We start from the raw sequence: 13824 nt of genomic DNA, 5'->3' as shown, positions 1-13824 counted from the left end.
GAAGAGCATCTGATTTATATATTTGGGTTTGAGAAACTAATAAGAGACCAAATCTCCCGGAGAAGGAAAAATAATTTAGGCCCTCTTTTACAAAGGTGCGCTAAGCGTTTTAGCGTGGATTTAGCGTGCGCTAAATCAACACGTGCACTAACATATCCATAGGATAGCATACACATTTATACACATTTATAGGATAGCATACACGCGTTAGCGTTTAGTGCATGATTAGTGCGCGCTAACAAGCATAGCGCACCTTAGTAAAAGAGGGGGTTAGTGGTGGTCATCTCAATCCAAAAATATTAAGTTTCAAGTTTATTAAAAAATTTTTGATACCGCCTAATCAGGCTTCTAGGCGGTGTACATTAATCAACAAAAACAATTAAGTTAATAAAAATAAACATGATTGGGGGAATATTTAACCAGACAGACAGACAGACTTGAACAAAAGGAAAAAGGGGTAGAACTACAAAATTAAAAAGAAAAGAGACATGGAAGGAGAGAACAAGAGGTAGGGGAAAAGTCCAAGGAAAGGAATGTCAAGATGTCCTTATGAGGACAGTTGCTATTCAAGAGAGTCTTTCAGAGGGCAACTGCTACTCGAAAGCGTCTTTAAACAAAAAGTCCTTCTCATTACATTTGTGTCTCTATGTTTTTCAAAAGCCATCTTACAAACATCATTTTCTCTAAAGTGTTTTACTGACATTATAACCTTCGTCTTCTCAGCAGTCACTGTGCAGTCATCCATCATTTGCACACTGTGAAGGGAGTGAGTCTGAGCCCTGCACTTTCTTGGTAGTAAATAAACAGTTAGAAACATGATTATGCACTACATAAAAATATTTTACAGAGATTTTGTAGATAAGATTCAGTCAAAGGTAGGAAAAGGAATTTAAAGGAAACTGACCCCCCTCTTTTACTAAGGTGCGCTAACTGATTAGCACATGCTAATTGAATTAGCACATGCTACGCTAACGTGTCCATAGACTAACATGCACGTGTTAGTGTTTAGAGCGTGCTAAATCGATTAGCGCATGCTAATCGGTTAGCGCACCTTAGTAAGCAGGGGTGTCCAACCTGTGGCCCGAGGGCTGCATGCGGCCCAGTGAAGTATTTTGTGTGGCCCCGGTCAAGGGCGTAGCAGTGTTTTCCTCTGCTGCCCCCGGGTGTTTACCGTGTTGCCGGCTCCTTCCTCTGTCTTGCTGCAGTGTTTGCGTGTTTGTGTGGCCCACAGAAACATTTTTTTTTGGCCAATGCGGCCCAGCGAAGCCAAAAGGTTGGACACCTCTGAAATAGGGTGTATGTTTTACTCTGTCATCTTCTAAAAATCTACTGTAATTATTTCTCTCAAATTAGATTTGTTGATTTCATGATCCCGTCATCACTGTATAGATAAAGATATTATAATCACAAGGTAATGATGTCAAATGCAAAGACTCTTGAGGATGTGTTTGACAGAAATAAAAGACTGAATGACTTTAACAAATGGCAGTTAAATTCTTCTAAAACAGAATTATTGTGGTGGCATAGATATATTTGTCAATTTACTCATCCATCCCCTAATTGGTATGGAATTACTCTGGTAGCCAAAGACCAAGTTCATAGTTTGGATATTGTATTGGATGCTGGTCTTACTTTTTTTTTTTTTTTTAACAATTACAATGTATTCCCTCCCCCCCTTCCTTGTGTGTCATTTTCCTCTATTTTCCGTCTCTCTGTCTCTCTCTATATATTTTATTGTATATTTTATTAAATGTTTTTAACTTACTTGTAAACCACTTAGACCAGGGATGTCCAATGTCGGTCCTCGAGGGCCGCAATCCAGTCTGGTTTTCAGGATTTCCCCAATGAATATGCATTGAAAGCAGTGCATGCACATAGATCTCATGCATATTCATTGGGGAAATCCTGAAAACCTGACTGGATTGCGGCCCTCGAGGACCAACATTGGACACCCCTGACTTAGACACTCGTGATAGGCAGTATATCAAATTTAAATAAACTTGAAACTTTAGCTAATCCTCTATCGCAACTGGTGTCTACTTCTTTTTGTTATTTATGCCAGTTGTAAAGGCTTCACGCATACCTTTCTAAGTCTGATTTTGCCCAATTACTACACATATTTGTATTACTGCATAAAGATTATTGTACTGGATGGCTTGTAGAGTTACAAGATAAAGAGTTATATCATCTGCAGCATGTACAAAACACTGCTGTGAGGCTCTTAAAAAATCTTGGTCCTTTTGATCACGTCTCTCTAGCTTTGACTACTGTGCACTGGCTACCAAATTGTCAAGTTGTTAGTGATGGCTTTCAAGGTCTTTCATGACATGATTCCAAAGTACAGTATATGTTAGAAAAGTTACCCATGTATTTTCCAAAACATTTCCTTACATTCACAACAAGAGAGAAGTTTTTGTGTTCCCTCTGTAAAAATGTTTCATTTGGAATGTGCTCTTAAGCAAGCTTATTTCCAGTTTATGTCTCCTTTTAACAAGAGAACTTTACATGGATTATTTTCTTTTCATAAAGCTGTGAAAATTTACCTGTTTAGATTTTTAATTGGCTTAGTGCTTTTGTAAACGCTGTAAAATTTGCCTGTTTTAAATCTTTAGATGAGATTCTTAAAATGAATTATTGTTTTTTTGTAAAGCTGTGAAAAACTTGTGGTAAATGTTTCAATTTTTATCTTTATCATTATATGAGAATATTGTTAGATATGCCTTGAATATGGTTTAGGATCAGTCACTGTGGCCACATAAAATGGCTAGGTGGGCTGGATTTGGCCCATGGACCTTGTGTTTGACACATGTGCTTAAAGTGATCTCAGTGGAATTTTCACTGGCCACAACAACCAGTTAAACTGTCCATTGTGACTGAGTTCTAGAAGAATTGACTGCTTAGCCATGTCTCACACTGACAAAAAAAAAATGACATAATGGTAATGTATATACTCTCATGGGGTGTGCACCTGAATAAAAGGGAAGACAAGTCCAACGACAAAATTGCTGAACCAGTTGACAGTACCAGCTATCATGAATGCTGCCGATCGATGAGACTGTTGGAAGAGCTCTCCAGTTAGGACAAATGGAATTCCACCTAAAAATCCCATGAAAAAAGTTGAAAATTTAATAATATCAATTTCCTTAAAGATAATATAAAATACTTTGTTTATTATAGCAAGTCAATGTTCAAAAACACGAATGTGGCTATCGTTGTGTACTGTGTTTTTGTTTAAATTTGTTGGCATGTTCCATGGATAAGTTTTGGCAATATAACTTGTTATATGACAAAAAAAATTGCACCAACATTTCCAGTACTCAGATTTAAAATGCATATTATCTGTGCTGATATTCTGCTTAAAGATATACGGATAAAATTTCAGCTGGTTTTCAGTTATAATTGCAAAGAAGATATTTATTGATAAATCACAGAGTCTCAACACGGAGCCATGCTTCTGTGATAATGCCTGTTTCAGAAGTCTGCAGATATGAAGGCTAAAAATTAAATAAATCCTCTCATGAGATGGAATTGTTAATAAAAATGTCACCATAAAATGCCTAGAAATGCAAGAGGGCTCATCTATAAGATTTTCCCGTTATAAGGCGCTATTGTTATTAACAATCTCATCACATAAGAAAGCATTTAGTTAATTTTTAGGCTTCATATCAGCAAACTCCTGAAGCAGGCGTTCTTGCCGAGACACAGCTCTGTATCGAGTCTCAATGACTTATCAATAAATATGTACTTTGATGACTTTGTGACTATGTGATTTTTCTTGGAAGACCTATTTACAACCCTTTCACTTCCTTTGAGGTTTTCACAGCGGTTTCTTCGTTCCTCCACTTTGGTGGCATTTTGGCCTAGATTCTATAAAAGCCATACATTCCACATCAGCACCTAGGGCTCCTTTTACTAAGCTGCGATAGCGTTTTTAGCTCGTGCAGAACAATAGCGTGCCCTAACCCCGCGCTACGCGGCTAGAACTAACGCCAGCTCAATGGTGGCGTTAGTGTCTAGCGCACGTGGCAAATGTAGCACGCGCTAAAATCGCTATCACAGCTTAGTAAAAGGAGCCTTTAACGCAATTCTATAAAAGATACACATATTTTGTAGAATCGTGCTTAGTGTCGCACTAGTCAGGTTGAATGTTTTGGGTGTGATATAGTTTAATTTCATAGATCATAGTTTATTTGATTAAACGCAAATCATAAAATTCAAAGCATTGTACAGTTAAATAAAACATTTTTAAAAAAGGAAAACTAACTCCAGGTTACCAACAAGACAAGACAACCGGCCTAATCTTACTAGACATAGGGAGGATTGGAAAACAAGAGGAAAACCGTGTTTCCCCGAAAATAAGACCTATCCCGAAAATAAGCCCTAGTTAAGACCGAACCCCAAAGCCCCTCCTGAATGTCCCCGACACTCCCTGACTCCATCTCTGACACTAGTGCTGCCCGATTCGCCGGCAGCAGCACTTTAAATCCTTGCTACTCTCTTCAGTTTCTTATTCTCAATTTAGAAAACTACTGAACACTTATTTGTTCTCAAAATTTGGGGGTTCTTAATTTGGGGGTTCTAATTTTCGGGATTCTTATTCATTATTTATTCGTGATTCTTATTCATTATTTATGATACTTTTTAGTTAACCTTTTGTAAACTGCATAGAACTCAAAGGTAATGTGGTTAAGAAATAGATTTTATGTATGCTATGACTTTCTCCCCCCCCCCCCCCATGTGCAGCATAGGAGGATGGGAGGGAGGGATAGAAAGATACTGCACAAGGGGATGGGTAAGAGAGTTGGTGGGTTTCTGCTGCAGGGAGATGGGAGAAAGGAAAGAGGAAGAATTGGGGTGGAGGAGAGGAAAGGAGAGATGATTGTTGTACATGAAAAAAAATAAGATATTCCCCCCAAATAAGCCCTAATGCATTTTTTTTAGACCCCAAATTAATATGACACTGTCTTATTTTCAGGGAAACATGGTAGAATCAGGACCTTTGTAAATAGTGCATGCTCTTTTGAAAGAGAGCATTCTCCTTCAGTAAAGCATGCAAATTTAACAGGACACAAATTAACCCCATAAAATTTCAGATTTTTTCTGCTTGTTTACATTTGCCAGCAACATGAAATGGCATAGGATATGTTGTTTCAAACAAATACACATTTCTATTGTGGTCTGAGAGACAACATCTGATGCCAACTGACCATGGGACATGTGTTGATGAACCATAGACCCATCAGGCCCTCTTAAACCAGGAAGCAACTGCATGATATGCAGTCTGGCTATCAGAAAGTCTGTAGAGGGTGTACTTCACATTCCTCTTCAATGGATCTAATATATACATCTTGTCTTTTTTGATTCACTAGTTGACAGGATTTTCACCCAATCCGGCTTTACACATTCCTGTGATCAACTCACTCCCTGCCAAAATCCCTCCTCCAGCTCAGTGGAGCAGTAACCTTTCAAGGTTTATATAACCCCATTCATTCATTCTGTTCCAGTAGGGCTTTCAATGGATCTAATATACACATCTTGTCTCTTTTGGTAACTTACTCTGTGCCTAACTGCATTGAAATCCTCTCTTTCTTGTAAAAGTGCTCCTGCACTTTTCAAATAGTATTGAAATTTTGACTATTTCTCTTAATGCTGTATTTTCAAGTGCATATGAAACTCTCTTCTTTCCTGTGACCTCTTTGATCCTCAATCTTAGCTTTTTTTGCTAATTGATTAATCCAAGACATTCATTCACTTTCATTAAAGTATAAATTACCTCTAGGAGAGAGTCTCCACAGCCACATCATGAACTCAGCCTAGACTCACCCCTAGGCTCACATTAGATATATAGTCACACCCACCAATCACCCTCCACCTGTTGCCCAACTAAATCCAACCAATATAGAATAAAAGCAACTCTCATCTAGTTACACATGACAAATCATAGATTGTAGTAACTGCAACAGGATACAAAAAAAAAAAATGGTCAAGCAAAAAGTATTCCCAGTGCTACACCTAATCAATCTGGCTTTCATAAGAGCCACAATGAAAATGTATGAGAGAGAGCAGTACACCAGATCTCCAATGTACTTTATGTAAATATATCTTATTTATATTCATTACTCTGAAAACAGCCTGGTCAGGTGTTCCTCCAGGATAAGGTTATGAAAACATTGGTCTAATATGATAGATTCCCTGCAGGAGAAAACAATTAAGATCTCTGGTATGATGCATTATAGATGTGAGTATAAAAATGATTGTCTTGATCGTACAAGGAAAGTTTCTCTGAACCAAACTTTTAAAAATAGTTATGAGGTGTGAATAAAAAAGATGTTATCTGACCAAGTGGTCCAAATAATATAGAACCAAATAATATTAAATCTCACTCCTAAGTTGAGAGGTCCCTTAATTTGTAACATCAGACACAATAATTTACCATCTCACTCATGTAGATATAGTGGAAAAAAGCCTCAGAAACTGGAGCCCTACACACAGTAAATCCTCCAAAGTACACAGTTTTAGCATATTGTATCAATTCTGCTCCTCAATGCAGTCATCGGCAAAAAAAAAACCTTTATTATATTAATTTTTTATTTTTTAATTTTAATTTATTTTTAATTTTTCTTGTGTATTTTTGATTATTATTTCTTATCTTCACTATAACAATGTTAGGAATCACCCACAACAACAAAAAGTAACATCATTTATCTTGTTTCTTTTGTCAAGACTCTGCTCTTTCTCTTGTTTCCTTTTAAATTATTACTTTGTGCCGCTAGGGGAAAGCCAAAGCTGATGCGGCCAGCGTTTCGCGGACTTCCTATATTTTGTACATCCATAAGGTCTTGTTCTGGGCGTTTGGGACTTGGACAATTTTTTGGATGAGAATGTGGTATAAAGATAGACAACTTGGCAGTCTAGATGATCAAACGTCTGGATGTATAAGTAGACGATTTTTTGAAAAAACAATATTTTGGACCTATTTTTCGAGAACGAACTTTAGACACTGCTGACTTTGGGTGACTAGCGCCCTAGGCCCAAAACAGACTTAGATTTTTTTTTTTTCTTATTATGCCCCTCCACATATCTGGTAAAATGGGAGGCCAACCAGCACAGAGTTGCAGTAGTCTAGTTTATTAGAGATCAAGGCATGAATAAGCATTTTTTGAGCCCTGCTATCCAGGAATGGATGAAGTGACTGAATTTTCCTATGAGATAAAAACATACAGGTGATCATGGAGGAAACATATTTTGAAAAACTCAGGTGCCAGTCAAACATCACTTCCAAGGAATGAATCAAGCTCATCAAGGGCAAAGGGACCCCATCCAGAGATGGCTGAAAAGGTGGTGTGGTATCCTGAGAGGAAAATCAAATAACTGTACATTTTTGGTAATTTAGGAAAAACTTATCACTAAGCCAAGAGCACAGACAATCCAAACTGGAGCTAACTGACAACTGAAACGTAGGATCCCAGGTATCATGGGCAATCAGATGTTGAATGTCTTAAGTATACTAGTTTTATATTAGTTTTATGACATGGCTCTTAGGTATATTAAGGTTATTCTCACTTTCTAGAACTCTAGTGCTACAATCATTTCCTACTATGATGTGTTAGCAATATATTGTATGTAATGAAGTTTTGTGCATGCTGCAGTCACTCTTTTTTACCTGTATAAGCTTTACGGCTAGTGGTCTTTTCTCCTGTAAAGACTGCCTCTTTTCCTCAACTGAGCTTGAATCCTTTGTCTCCTTACTGTATTTCCTGGTCACTTCTACTTCTTTGCCCTGATGGGTCAGCAAGAGTATGACCTTTCTCTATAACCTGTTATCAATCTCTGTCACTATTGGTCTCTTCTCTTCACCCTACTAGTCTTGTAACCAACTGACTTTCCTGCCTCATTCACCTCATGCCCCAATCAATTGGGTTTGAGAACCTGCTATATGTGGTCTCCAAACTGAACACAATACTCCAAATGGAGCCTCATCAACAAACTTTACAGGGGCCTCATCACCTCCTTTCTTCTCCTGGTTATGCCTCTCTATACAGCCCTAATCCGATACCAGTGTGTTTGTTATTAGTTCTAACACCAACCCACTCCAATAGTAACAAGAAATAAACAAACTAGGTTGGCATGTTCGGAGGTAAATGGTTTCTCTAAAGTACCTCAGCCCCACCACTCCACCGCTATGTTTGTTTCAAAAAAGTGGGAGGTGTACGTGGTAACCAGTACCTATGATGAGTTACTACGTAAACCTCCCGCTTTTTTGAACAAACATAGCGGTGGAGTGGTGGGGCTGAGGTACTTTAGAGAAACCATTTACCTCCGAACATGCCAACCTAGTTTGTTTATTTCTTGTCTCTATACAGCCCAGCATCCTTCTGACTACAGCCACTACCTTTGTTGCACTGTTTCTTCACTTTCAGATTATCAGACCCTCCATGCATATCATTCTGATGATATTCACAATTTGATATATAAACATAGAAGAAAGATAACATAAATTTAGAGTAATTTAAAGTAATTTACAAGCAAGGAGGGGTTTGTTTTGAAGCCTCTGAGGTTCTTACCCTTTCTAGTCCTAAAGCAAGATTTGTTCTGTCTTTGGACAGGGATATAATAAAAGCAAGAACACAATTCAAACTCTACTGTCTCATTTTCAAAGTAACCCACGGCACGGCACCCAGTTACCTAAATAACCGTTTTCACCACTACCTCCCACCAAGAAGAAGGAGAACACAGAACCTTTTCACCTACCCACCACTCAACGGTACTCGTCGTAAGAAACTTTACGACAACCTCCTGGGGACACAGGCAGCTAAAATAGACTCTGACATCTCAAAATTACTGACCAAAACAACAGACATAAAAGAGTTCCGCAAAGAAATAAAAACATTACTGTTCAAAAAATATCTCCCATCACTCTAACCGCCACCCAATGACCTCCCAATCAACGACTTCGGAAATACCCACCTATATTATCTTTTTATCTGCGATCTAGAATGTACTGTAATTCTGCTACACTACACCCGATTCAACCGATCGAGTTAACATGTATTACCTCTGTTAAATGCATTATCTTCCGTTATATGTATTATCTTCTGTAACAAGTATTATCTTCTGTGAAATTGTAGTATCATATCTCATTACTGTTCCTGTAACTTACTCTTATCCTGAAATGTAACTCTACTGGAATATCCCAGATATTTCTATATTGTAATCCGCCTAGAACCGCAAGGCACAGGCGGAATAGAAACCCCTAATGTAATGTAATGTAATGTAATATGAGGCTTTTTTCCTCCTTGCATGAATGATTATCATGGTATATGTTGGAATTCGAGTGAAAAAACAATAGAAAAAGAAAAGGAAGGGTGTATTATACTGGAATAAAAGTGACCTTTTCTGCCTGTATATACATAATATTGAACTTCATTATTTACCCTTCTCCACTGAGGATATTGACCATTTAATCCCACTCTCTGTTTTCTGTCTTTCAACCAGTTCTTAATCCATAATAGGACATTACCTCCTATCCCATGACTAATTCCTCAGAAATCTTTCATGAGGTAACTTTGATAAATGCCTTTTGAAAATGCAAATACACAGTATATAAAACATTCTGAGCTCCCCTGGGAGAATGGTATAGAAAATTGAATAAATAAATATTCATTGGCACTATCTTTAATAAAATCTCTGATTTTGTGGAAAAAAACAATGTTCTTCATCCCAACCAAACGGGTTTTAGAGAACACCACAGTACTGAACTAGCATTGATAGGTATGACTACTTCCATTCAATATTTCCTTGACCATCATCAAACGACTTTACTAATCTCACTTGATCTCTCTGCGGCTTTTGACACGATTGACCACCAACTTCTTATAGACAGACTTCAATCTATTGGGATCACTGATCATATTCTTTCATGGTTTATATCTTATTTAACAGATCGTTCTTCCTCTGTCCTCTTTAAAGACTCAAAATCTAAATTTACATCAACTACTTTCGGGGTTCCTCAAGGGTCTATTCTCTCTCCATTATTATTTAATATTTTTCTTGCTCCTTTAATTACCTTATGTCAATCTGTAGGTTTTCAAGTTTTCACATATGCAGATGATATTCAACTCCTGCATCCAATAGACACTAATAAAATATCTGACATTCAAGAGATCAGCGAGAAACTTGACCAGGTTCATCAATGGCTAAATACAAATAAATTGGCTCTTAATATCAAAAAAAGAAACGTGATGCTCTTTCCATGGAAAGAAAATTCCACACTCATTGCTCCTCTCACCATAAAAAATGTTCCATTACAAATAGTTAATAATACAAAAATTTTAGGGGTAATTTTTGATTCCAAACTGAATTTCCACGATCACATTAGTAATACCGTTAAAACTACTTTCTACAGATTACGTAGGATTAGGTCTATTTCAAAATTTCTATGTCCAAGATCATTCACTCTTTAGTGATATCCAAAACTAGACTACTGTAATGCTCTTTTTAAAGGTATATCATTAACTGAACTCAAATGTTTACAAATTATCCAAAATGTTTCCATAAAACTCATTACCAAATCCAGAAAACTCAACCATGTTATGCCTCTCTTAAAAAACGCACATTGGCTTCCTGTTATCCATTGAATAACATACAAACTTTGTTTGCTTACTTTCAAGTCTCTACTGTATAAGACTCCTGCATTCATATATAAATTATTAATACCATATCACCCAACCAGAACCTTAAGATCTATTGAACAGAATTTACTGACTGTTCCATCACTGAAATTTATAAACACCAGACGGCAGTTTATATTTTCAGTAACCGCACCACAGACCTGGAACGCTCTTCCAACTTATTTACGAAATGAGCAAGATTTGGTAAAATTTAAAAGTAATTTAAAAACATTTCTTTTTAACGATGCTTTTAATACTTAATTTAATAATTTCTTAAAGTCAGTAATTTTAATAGTTTATACCTTAGTGCTTAAATGTCTTCCCTATTGTGTTTTCCCTTTGTTTTGCTTTTATTTAACAAATGTATTTCAAAACCCTTCTTACCCTATGTAATGTAAATATGTATTACCCAACGTAATTATTTATAGTTTGTACTGTTTGTTTCTTATTGACTATTTTTTTAATATGTACATTGCTTTGAATTTGTTTAAGCGATTAATCAAGAAAAATAATAAACTTGAAACTTGAAAGCAAATGCTGTTATCTCCCTACATCTTTAAGATTGCAAATATCCTTAGATCATTTTAAATTAGAACTAAAACATTCCTCTATACCAGTGGTCTCAAATGTGCGGCCTGGGGGCCACATGCGGCCCTCCAGGAACTATTTTGAGGCCCTCGGTATGTTTCTCATAATCACAAAATTAAAATAAAACAGTTTCATGATCATGTGTCTCTTTAGTTATAAATTATAATATTATTATTAAGACTCAGCCAAAAGGAAAGATTTATAAACTATAAAGAGTTTTACCTCTTGCAAAATTGTCATCCTATATAATAAAACCCTAAGCGCACATGCGCACTTAAGATTTCGTGTTCCCTGCCGCTGTGGTGTGTGATCCGTGGCAGCCAACCCAGCAGCAGGGAACATTCTGGCCACTTCCCTCCTCCCGCCCTCACTCACCCTGGAAGCCAGGCAAGCTCTCTCCCTGCCCATATCCTCGGCAGGGAACACACCTCGGCCCTCACTCGCCGCCGCCGCCGCTGCTGCTGCTGATCCTCTTGTAAAGAGCAGCCTGAGATGGTGGCCAACTTTAGCGAACCTCGCAGGCCGCTCTCCAACTCAGTAGCACATTCCCTCTGACACGATCCCGTGCGTCAGAGGGAACGTGCTACCGAGGCTGGAGAGCGGCCTGCGAGGTTCGCTAAAGCCGGCCACCATCGCAGGCTGCTCTTTACAGGCGGATCAGCAGCGTGAGAGGAGCCACCGCCGGCACTTTTAAAACTTAAAACAAAAACCTTCGGCCGCAGCAGGCCAGCCCGTGGGAAAGGAAGGGGGAGGGGCCGAACGGAGCAGGCCAGATCGCATTAAGAGAAGGGAGGGGCCGAACGGAACAGGACAGCTCACGGTAAGAGAAGGGAATTGCTTCACAGGGACCTGGAGGGGAAGGGAAATACTGCTGCTGCTTCTGCAAAGGAAAGTGGAGGGGGGGAGAAGGGAGTTGGGGGGGGGAAATGCTGCTACTACACAGGGACCTGGAGGGGAAGGGAAATACCGCTGCTGCTTCTGCAAAGGAAAGTGTGTGTGGGGGGGGGGGGGGAGAGACAGAAAGAAATACAGACAGACAAAGGAGGCCAGGGAGAGAGACAGACAGAAATAAAGACAGACAGGGGACCAGAGAGACAGACAGACAGACAAAGGGTGCCAGGGAGAGAGAGAGAAAAATAGCAGGAGGGAGAGAGACAGAAAGAAAGGAAGAAAGAGACAGGAGCAGGGAGAGAGTCATAAATAAAGAAAAACAGACAGGCATATATTCTAGCACCCGTTAATGTAACGGGCTTAAACACTAGTTTCTTTAATAAGACATTAACTATTTTTTCTGAGGCCCTCCAAGTACAGTACCTGCAAATCCAAAATGTGGCCCTGCTCTATACTGATGCATACTCTTAATGGTATCCCAGAAGTTTATGTATATTTTTATACATTTTGAGGAGACTCTGTGAACATATATTGTAAACATCTCCTGTACCTGTTCACTTTGTAATATTCTCTATCTTACTATAAACATCCCCCAATATCTCATGCACATTGTAATTTCCTGTATCCTATTCATTGTAATATCCTACTTCTTATTCACATTGTAATGATCTTCCTGTATTCAGCTTTGATCTCTTGTAATGTGAGTGTAGGCCTCCTTGAGATCTAGGGAACATAGCCAGTCGTGTTGAGAGAGAAGAGGGTAAAGCGTGGCAAGGGAGAGCATTCTGAACTTTTCCTTGACCAGACACTTGTTGAGGTCCCTGAGATCGAGGATGGGACGTAGGTCTCCTGTCTTCTTGGGTACCAGGAAGTAGCGGGAGTAGAATCCCTGACCCCTTTGGTCTTGGGGGACTTCTTCGATGGCATTGAGAAGAAGGAGGGATTGAACCTCCTTGAGAAGGAGGAGGGTTTGAGAGGAGTGAGAAGCAGACTCTATGGGAGGATTGTCTGGTGGAAGAGTCTGGAAGTTGAGAGAGTAGCCGTGGCGAATGATGGTAAAGACCCACTGGTCTGACGTGATGACCTCCCAACAGCTGAGAAAAAGTTGCAGGCGTCCTCCGATAGGTTGAGGAAGAGGTAACGCTGGTGAGAGACTGGCTATGCCCTAGAGAAAGGAGTCAAAAGGGCTGACAAGGTTTTGACTGAGGGAGAGGCTTGGCAGGTTGATGAGATTGGGAGCGAGCCTGAGTTTGCTGTTGCTGACGAGGTCGGCGAGGTTGTTGCGGAGGAGGATGAAGAGGTCTGGCTTAGAATCTGCGTTGGTATGAAGACTGCTGTCTATAGGGGCGAGCAGGCGGAGTCTTCTTCTTCGGTTTGGAGAGAGTATCCCACCTGGTCTCGTGAGCAGAGAGTTTCTGGGTGGTGGAGTCTAGGGACTCTCCGAAAAGTTCATCACCAAGACAAGGTGCGTTAGCCAGGCGGTCTTGGTGGTTAACGTCGAGGTCGGAAACTCTCAGCCAGGCCAGACGTCTCATGGCAACCGCCATGGCCGAAGCTTGAGAGGTGAGCTCGAAAGAATCATAAATAGAGTGCACCATGAATTTGCGGAGTTGGAGCAGACTGGAAATGTGTTGTTGGAAAAGCGGGACCTTACGTTCAGGAAGATACTTTTGTA

The 13824-nt window shown here is 39.2% G+C and overlaps 1 protein-coding gene across 4 annotated transcripts in view; it reads right to left on the bottom strand.

Moving 5' to 3' along the window:
- SLC2A9 (solute carrier family 2 member 9) overlaps positions 1-13824 on the bottom strand; it is a 201470-nt gene that overhangs the window by 10372 nt on the left and 177274 nt on the right. For 3 of the 4 annotated variants that reach the window (XR_004539921.1, XM_033949181.1, XM_033949198.1), the window contains exon 12: positions 2969-3096. Coding sequence is in view for 3 of the 4 variants with exons in the window: in XM_033949181.1 (XP_033805072.1) it covers positions 2969-3096 (128 nt within the window). In the remaining variant the exon portion in view is untranslated. Of the gene's footprint in view, positions 1-555; positions 789-2968; positions 3097-13824 lie in introns of those variants that run through there. The other variant, XM_033949189.1, reaches the window with a different exon arrangement.

This window comes from Geotrypetes seraphini, chromosome 1 (genome assembly GCF_902459505.1).
Source record: "Geotrypetes seraphini chromosome 1, aGeoSer1.1, whole genome shotgun sequence".
Lineage (NCBI taxonomy): Eukaryota > Metazoa > Chordata > Amphibia > Gymnophiona > Dermophiidae > Geotrypetes > Geotrypetes seraphini.
Note: the sequence above shows the minus strand (reverse complement) of the source record. Positions and strands in the feature narration are given on the sequence as shown.